The sequence below is a fragment of the Athene cunicularia genome, assembly GCF_003259725.1.
Source record: "Athene cunicularia isolate RWA chromosome 21 unlocalized genomic scaffold, athCun1 chr21_part1, whole genome shotgun sequence".
Classification (NCBI taxonomy): domain Eukaryota; kingdom Metazoa; phylum Chordata; class Aves; order Strigiformes; family Strigidae; genus Athene; species Athene cunicularia.
Window position 1 is genome coordinate 7465115 of NW_020799127.1, and position 9262 is coordinate 7474376.

Below are 9262 nucleotides of genomic sequence, written 5' to 3' on the forward strand. Positions count from 1 at the left end.
AAAAAAAAAAAAAAAAAAAAAAAAAAAAAAAAAAAAAAGCACTAAGCCTCTGAAATATTGCTTGAAAGAAACCTGCATGAAAGGCCAACAGCAAATGGCAAGAACTCCATTTCTTCTCTTTAGGAACCACGGATGATGGTTCATCCATCCCTCTTGACCTGAGATGCTCTGCAAGCATTTCATTATAATACTGCAAATAAAATTGCAAATTATAGTAAATCACTGCCATGGGTCCTTTTCTGGACCAAGAAAGCCACATGTATTTCCCACAGGAATGAATTAACATTGGGCTAACTCGACAGCTATTTGTGTTGTTTGCCTGGACTTACACAGTCCCAAACTGAAAATCTGCATGCCTGCTTGTAAAGCAGTGCTGTGTAACGCTTTTATTCGGTCAAATACTGAAACACGTGCAGGCGATGTCATGAAAAGGACTGGTGGTTATTTCGCAGCTCCGCTTGTTCGATCATTACAAACACCCGCTGCCCGAGGGCCGGAGGAGCTGGTTGCATTTCTACTGCTCTTCAGTTTCAAACAACAGCTCCAAGCAACTGGAGCAGCTCGAGCAGCTGCCTCAGCCCAGCACACGGAGCACAGGGCACTGGGTAAGGCAAGATGTGTTTGTGCCGATGAAGCTGGCAGCTAGTTTTCCACCCATGTAAGTGTTCACAGGAAGCTAGCACAAGCAGCAAATCCGAGCTGACAGGCAATATAAAGTCTTTTAACTGTTGAGCAAATCTTGGGTAGATCTTTCATACACCAATACCTTTATCTGCTGTCGTAGATTTCCCGAAGCTGCTGGCTATCAGATTTCCACTCAGCCCCAGGGTCTGGTAGGCGCCTCCATACACATCCTTCACCAGCATGTCTACATTTGTGTGCTGGCCCTTTGAAGCCAGTTGCAGCAATTCATCAAATTTCTGAGGAGGAGAAGCAGAGTTACTCCAGCTTTCCTGGCCAGCCAGAGAACCCTGCCCATAAACCCAGAGTTCTGCAGCATCTTTACGGACCAAAACCAGGGGTTTTGGCTTCTCTTAGAATCAACCCTGTCAGCAAGAAATAGGTTAGTTCTAATTACAAGGACTTGTCCAGACCCCTATCTTATCAGACAGACTGATCTTAAGTGGAGCTCCTTTAATGATGAAAAGCACAATTATCCTCTTCGGTTATCTGCCATTATCTGCAAATAATTTGTTGAATTTTCCCTGAAAACTAGAGATGGATCAGCACATACAAAATATGCCTCATGCATTTCTTATCTTGGAATGAAGTCAGAAACGCAGTAACTAGGAGCAAAAATGTCTTCTTGAAGCCTAAGGAAAAAATGGTTAAAACCCAAAAGACTAAGTCTGCCTTTACTGTTGCAGAAATGCATGAATGCCCCTGAAATTAAACTTGCACACAACCTACACTACCCCAATACTTAATTTAGAAGTCTGTTAACCCCAGTTTCTTCTTCTACAAAATCAGAGACAATTAAAAGCAGACACTATCCTGTTCTAAGATTTCTTTCTTAAAAGCATCAAGCAAAATATTCCAAGCATGGCTCTTCCCTTTGGCATTTTCTTATTTGGTGTATATGTAACTCTAGCTTTTCCTATGCCACTGACATCTAGGGACACCCATTGAAGTCACATGGATCTCTGAGACAGGAAAAACCAGCATGATTGAAGAGCTGAGTTAGGCAGAGCAGTACTAAATCAGGCCTTATTCTGGCATATCCCCAACCTGGGATTTAAGTGATGAACCCCTGAAACCCTAATGTGAAACAAAGAGTTAGAATTTCTCCTCTCTGTTCCCAGACATTTTGCAGTAATCGGGTGCTCTCTGCTTGGCTTCTGCAGAGAGCACTGCAGGAACCAGGCAGGCACTTCACGCGGAACAAAAGTACAGAAAATTAGCAGGCCACTTTGAGGCAGCTGTTCCCTGCATTATAGACATTATTTGTCCTTGCTGACAAACTCCTCCAGTCCCAAGCAGGATTACTATTTTGCCACTGATTAGCATCTTATAATTTCTGTCCCTACATTTGACTAGTATCCTTTTGCATTTAAAGTTTCCTTTTATGCATCAGAAGCACCAAAAATATGAACATAAGGATTCAGACTTATCTAAGACCACAAGCACCTAACGGGGAGTATTAAAATTGTCCTGAGCACTGCAAAACTGCCTGTTCTGTGTCTGCACAAGGGCAGCAATTCTCTGAATAAAAGGTAAACCCCTCCCAAGAGACATAATTTTTTTCATTTTCTAGTACACTAATGTTGGACTTCTGGTTTCCCATACAAACATTACTTCAAATAATTATTTCTCCCCATTCAGAGTTTGGCATTCCAAGGCTTCCAGCTCCTTCTTAGCATCTCATTTAATCCCATACCCCTTAAAACTGACACTTTGATACCTTTGTTTTTGTGAGCAGTGCTCCAAGACCCCAGAAGGTTCCACCTCCAATTGAGCTCCCTCCAATCCATTCAAATTTGTCTTCTGTTTCTACCTGTCAATAAAACAAGGCAGATTTGTCTAGAAAGTCCCGTGATAACTATAAACACACAGTTCGGTATGAGAGCGTGCAGGGGTTTTTGAACAGTGGAATTAGTGTAGGTGGAATTATTTAATAGTGTAAGTATCAGGTGGGAACTTCTCCAGAGGTGCATGTTCCACATATTTATACCACAAGAAGTTTCTGAAATCTTAGTATTTAATTCTATATTTAGTCTTAAATATAGACATAAAATTTGGTCACCAAAATAAGCAATCAAATATTAAAAATCACTCTGATCTGACAGCCTTTGTCCTCATTAGTTAATGTAACAACTTCTCTAAACACCAATTTAAATGTGATTAAAAAAAACCCTATGGTAGTGAATGGAAAAGCATTCATAACTATGCAAGACATGAAAATTTTAAAAAGTAATCGTGATTTTCTGTCTAAACTTTGTATTATCCAAGAGTAAACAACTACAAATCTGAAACAGCAAGATGTTTCAGATCACCTTGATTAAATTTGGCAATAAAACATTTTAGCAACCACTCACCTTCACTATAGAAACCCCAGAGCCAATATTCACCAGTAAATAAGGGAAAATATTTGGGTGGTTTGTCTGAAATCGGAATTCTGTATCTGAATCTTTCTGGTATGCAAAAACTTCATGGGGTATGTTCCTTAGCACAAAGTTGCATCCTTTAATTAGGCAGGTCATTACATCTTCTTTATCTACTCTGAGGAGAAGGGGAAGAAAAAAAAAACCCTTACATGAATTCTACTGATAAGCAATTATCTTTTAGAACAGTAGTTTTTAAAGACTTTACAAACAGGAGATAGTGACCCACACCACATGGCAGAAGTCCAGATCTCTTAAAACATGAAACCCCGTATGTTCTGATGCTGATCCTCCATGCCAGAACGCACAGTCTGAAATGAGGCTGTAGTTCCACAGTAACTTTAATCTTGCATTAACGACGCTGTCATTAAAAATAATCCTGCTCCCCTGTTTGCTTGTTTACACTGCCTCTGTAGTGCCCTGGTGCCAGCACATGGGTATGTGCACCCCTGCAATAAAGCAGGTCAGGAAGGTCATCTGGAAATTAAGCTAACAAAACTATCTCCTATCATGGAATAATTTTCCATTGCTCTTCCCCTTCCTTCTCAACAAAGGTAAAAAAGTCCCTTCAACAATTCAGCACTTGTTTATGACAGATTAAAGTGACTGCAAGGAGCTACTACAGGGATTACCAAACACAGGAAAAAAAAAAAGACTTCTCCATCAGAGGATTCACAAAACATATCCTGAGCACGGAGTCTGGGAACACGATACGTAATTTAGGTAAGATGAAGGATGGAGCTGAGTCAGCTAACACTTACTGACTCCTGTAAATGCTGTATCTTATGGATTGTTGCTGATTTATGGTAAATGTCTCACATGAAATACCCTAAGCCTTGCTGAAAACACATAAACAAAGCACAAATATACATCTCCATTAATAGAGAATGCTTTATGCTTGTCAGGATGGAGAAGGTGCTGCTTGGGGGGCCTGTGGACCAATTAAGCATGTCATAATGACATAAAAAACAAAATAAAATATAATAAAATAAAAAAAAACGCATAATGAAATTAGAAACAAAAACCAGGTGCAGCACATGAGAAAAGGGGGGGGATTGCCTCATTGCCTTGATTAATTGCTACTTAGTAACAGCCAATCAGGTACTGACGTAGGCTGGTTTGAAAAAAAGTTAACAGAATCCTACCTATCAGAAGAAGAAAGTAATTTGAAAAAGGAGTATAAAAGATGAACACAGTACCTGAGGAACTGAAGACTAACTATGTAGGACTGCTGTGTGAGAGATGTCCTGAAGCCCTCCCCAGTAACATCAGGTAATGTTTTATATTGGTGTAGATGAATGATATTTTTATCTATACTTACAGCAGCTTTTTAGCATATGGTGTTTGATAAAGATGCTTAAATGGTAAATTTATGAGGCTGTAAGTTCATGAGACTGCCCTTTAGTCTCCTGCAAGCCTATGCTTCTGCATGAAGTTTAGGCAAGGGCCATACAGCAAGTTAATATATCATATTAATTACACACTCCTGAACAGGCACAGAAACATGGTAGAAGCTTTTGGAACTCTGACTTGAGAACCTAGGCAACTGCAGAGGTTAGGCATAGCCATGGAAAAAAAGGTGTTTGCCAGCAGTAATTTGGCTTATAATAATAAATCTGTCTTGTGGCTTTTGTCCTTAAACTTGAAGTAGGAAGACTGACACCTTTAAACACACCTCACCACAGTAACTGATCAAAGATCCCCAATTAAACTTCTTGTTAGTAATGAATTTACTAACTACTTACTACTTTATTTTATACATTACTGTAGGTTTTGTGTATTTGGAGCTCTAGTCCAGCAGAGTTCAACAGTGTGTCTAAAGCCTGCTCCTGATAGCCGGGGTCCCATCACTGCAATGCTGCTAGCTGGGCAGTGAAAAGTAAAAACTATTATCATAATCATGATGGAGATTAACTTAAAAATGGAGTAGATGCAACTTAGATCCTTTAAAGAAAAAAGCCCTGCTTTTCTCTTTTTACTGTCTCTTTGTCCTGAGCCCTGTGTTCCTGCCTGGCTCTACTCCTGCCCTGCTACCATGTCACTTAAGGAGACAGCTCCTTTTTGCAGCTGAGGTTCACTAACGAGTCGGTTCAGCCTGGTCTGGCCACGATGCACACACCCATCCTCACTGCTTCTCTCCTGTGGTGTGGGTGGCTCTTGAGAGCAGATGGGCAAAGCAGCAAGTTAGCCTTCTGAAATCTCATCAAAGGAAAAATATACTCCTGTAAGTTTAAACAGTTCCACTTACTTCAACCCCAATTTCTTCTCAATAAGATCTTTGAATTTATAGGCACCACCACCTGTAGCTTTGATGACTTTTGTCTCTGTGTTGACAAGATGGTCTTTGATGAAATCGAGGCAGGTTTCAATATAAGTGTTCTCAAATTTAATGAAGTGGAGTCGAGCTGTAATCTCCTCCTGAACAGATATTTCATATAAAGGTTCATTTTCTATGTCCTTTAAAAGAGAAAAGAATTCCTTATAGATCATTCAAAATCCTTCCTTGAGAAACAAGGTTAAATGCTGAACTACCGAACATCCACACCCGTGCTTCCTTTGCCTTGAAACTGCGTTAAGTTTATGCTATTAAAAACATAAGATCCCAAGCTCCTTTCAAAGAATATAGTTTCAACAGATCTTAATTCTCCTCAAACTGAGAATATAATCGATTTTCCCATGCATTAGACACGCATGAAACATCTCTGTGAAAAAAGTTATGTCTGCATGGGAGTTTGGTTTTCTTGCACAAGTACCACACTGTCTAGAAAAACAGCTATTTTAAACACTAACTGGCAAGCACTTCCAAGGAGGCAAAGCATGTAACTGAGTTTGTCTGGGCATGGGCTGCACAACTCAAGCCCTGCAAGCAGTCTCTCAGTAAAGAGAGCACGTATGATGTATCATCACATGAATTTAGATCTTCAGCTATGCTAAGCTTGCAAAAACTACTTGCTGAACCCGTGCTAACAGCTAATTTCCCCTGGAATATAGCAGAGGGTTATTAACAGGAGCCACACACTCATCAGAGCTGCAGTATAAATGCTTAGGGATGGCTGTGTCGGTACGTACTAGAATGTTTTTTAAAATAAACATTTTGGCTGTGACAACTTACCTCAGAGTAACAGATGTTACAGAAGGTCAAACTATAAGAAAGTGCTAGATAAAATTTTATACAGAACAAGTTACTAGATGGGTTTCAGATGAAACTTCTGCTATGAGAAGCCAGTCTGGTGCTTCACCCTTAGGAGTCAATTGGATGCAACTGATGAATGTTCTCACCTTTCCAGAATGATCAAAGGATCTCACTCTTGCCACTTTGTGCTGCACAGTTGAATAATAGGCCAATTTGGTTAATGAACCACCTGTTAATAAAAAAAAAATAAATGACAAGTTAAGACTAATGCCCCACTTTAGAGCAAACAATATAACTTATGTTTATGTATGCTTTACCACAGAGTTCCTGGTTTCAAGGATCTCCTCAGTTAAAGGCAGATATAATTAAGCTAAATGCATAAAGCAGTGAGCCAAAAACACCTTGTCTAGATTTGGCATGGTTAACCCCAAATGCACTGCTTCTGGGAAAAGCTCCACGAGCTGAGCTTAGGCCCAGCTGACGTGGGGATGACTGAAGATAAGCAGAAATAAGTGGAAGTATTTAACTGGCTAGGCTAGTACATGTATCACTCATTTATCTTGTTTGAAAACTCTTCATAAACCCCTAAATCTGCTGCTTATAAGATTTTATAAGGAGGTTTGTCACAGCTGAGCAACGCGTGCCACACGCACGACCAAGAAGTGCTTCATCAGAACACTTAAGTAGATATTCTTAACCTGCTTCCAAGGACAAGCTAGGAATTCACAGCTGGTTAGATGATGACTCTATGTACTGAGTAACTATTGTGCAAGATAATTCTTGGCTTTGGGGTAAAGAACACTTAGAATGATGCTCTCCAAGCACACCAGTTAGTGGTATTACCAACATGCAAGTCTGAGCAGAGCAGCCTCATCACCCTCTTCTCTTCAGGCCTCGATTACATCAAGGCAATACAACTTCCAACTTGCACCCTGAAATGAAACTTAAGCACTTGCCCTACCTGTGCTGTCTCTGCATCTGACCTGCAAAAGTGAATTCATGAAGTCAGACTGAATAACTTGACTAACTGATTTTCCTTAGGACAAAGCAGTACCTGCTGGTGCCTGATACCTCTTGGCACTTTAATCAAACAGATATTTCAGCCTGAAAATAGGAAGCTGTCAAAGCCAGCTTATCTTGGTTAAAACAAGCTTTTAATATTTTTTTTCCCCCTTCAGAAAGAAAAATGCCTCTTCAACCACTCCTGAGTTATCAGGATCTGATTAAGGTATTTGGTTTGCTTTTTAAACCTCTAAGCTGCGGAAAAACCCTGAATTTTAGTTCTGCATAAAAAGTACCTTGGGCTGCAGGGGTAAACCACCCTTACCTCTAGAGGAAGACACTTCAAACTTTGCATCCATGCTGCCAGAATGGGAGCACAAGGCAGTCAGGCAGTCTGTATCTCAGTGCTACAGGCTTGAGGTGTAGCTGAGTTTAAGTCTGGATGTGCTACTTGCCCCTTGCTGAAAGGGGTAACATGCCACCTCTTTGGCAAGTTTACCGTGCATCTCACAGGACGTACTGCATGCAAGGCAGGAAGTAATTAGGACCAACAAAATTAAAGTCCTAATGGTAAATAAAAACCTGGCAACGATGGAAATAGCTAAATTCAGTGGCCCAACATTCTGCTGCCTTCTAAATGTCACCAAGAAATGCAGCATGTGCAGGTGAAAATCAGCTAGTGATTATAGCTTTGCTTTTGTAACAGTAGTCTCATCTCTTCCATAGTGCTCAAACAGGAAAATTTTTGCAGCCTGTAGGAGAAAAATTGGTGGCTTTCTCCAGCAAAATTTAAATGAGGTTGTTAGAGTGATTGCTGACCAATGCTTACAGTAACAAAAGCAATGAAGCTTTCCTGATCTCAGATGATGTTTCAGTGTACTACCCAATGCTTTAAAGTTTATGGTAAACAAAATTCAAACTCTTCTGCTAGCTTGTTGCTTAAAAGTGAGGTTTTTCTTAGCTTTTTCCAATAAACTAAACTCGGTAGCTCTGTGCTATGAGGAAAATCATAATCCAAATCTCTAAATAGAGAAATAGTGAATCTTGTGTTGAGACTGTCATAGTGTTTGTACCACATGGATAATGATACAGGTGCTTCAGCAATTAATTTACCAACGGATAAATGGTACGTCAAGCTATGCTTTATACATTTTCCCCTTCCTCTCCTAGTTTTTAAAGACTTAAATCCATTCAGAACACCAGCTGAGATGTGTAACTAGGCTTTGTAACTAATCCCACAACTCTTAATTCCACTCTGACCCACAGAAAGGACCAATTCCAGCTGTTATTTAAACAGGCACGAGACAAGTAGCTTCTGAAGGAGTTAAGCAGATTTGTGACATGACAAGACTGTATGTTATGGTGTATATATTCTTCCCACTACACGGTAAGTCTACAGCACCCAGAGCAGTGTTAACCAGAGGACTAAGGGAGGCTTGCACCAGTACCACACAGTACTGTGGCTGAGGAATACTCTTCCTCTGGTTTTCTTACTAAAAGTTCAACTGACCTAGAAACTGCAATACAGAAGGAAAACGTGTGAACTAGCATTTTTGGTTTTGCAGATCTCCGTAGAATGAATGCTAATCCCTGCGCAGGTCAAACTGTTGTTTAGGGGCTGATCTCAGCCGTGTCCCGGTATGCCCCCCCACACCAGCACGGTTCCCTGCTGCGGTGCTCAGGTGTCACTGATGTGCATTGCTCTCCCTGTTGTACACCCAGGGCTGTTATGTTCTCCGGCTTATATGCAGGACGTGGGGTGTTTCTGGGGGTGACTGAGGAAGCAAGTGCAGCCAGCTGCCATTACAGGCCCCAACCGACAGCAAACCCCCCATCTCTGCAGCCACCCCGCTTCGCCGGGCAGGTGGCACAGCAGCTTTCCCCAGCCCTCTTTCTCCTTCAAGACCCCGTTCGGGAGCTTGGAGGAGCGGCCAGCTACGAGGGTCGGGATCCGCAGCGCTGCTCCCTTCTCGGGCCTAGGGCCGCCGCTGCACCGTCCTCTTGCCCGCGGCCGCCCACAGGCCCC

At 41.3% G+C, this 9262-nt stretch overlaps 1 protein-coding gene across 1 annotated transcript in view; it reads right to left on the bottom strand.

The window, feature by feature from the left end:
- The window catches only part of PANK4 (pantothenate kinase 4), a 20948-nt gene extending 13353 nt beyond the window's left edge, over positions 1-7595 (bottom strand). Inside the window, exons 1-6 of the mRNA XM_026862950.1 lie at positions 7562-7595; positions 6381-6463; positions 5350-5558; positions 3036-3219; positions 2402-2494; positions 756-920 (exon numbers count right to left, since the gene is read on the bottom strand). Of these exons, the coding sequence (XP_026718751.1) occupies positions 756-920; positions 2402-2494; positions 3036-3219; positions 5350-5558; positions 6381-6463; positions 7562-7595 (768 nt within the window). The remainder of the gene's footprint in view (positions 1-755; positions 921-2401; positions 2495-3035; positions 3220-5349; positions 5559-6380; positions 6464-7561) is intronic.
- Between the last annotated feature and the right edge of the window lie 1667 nt (positions 7596-9262).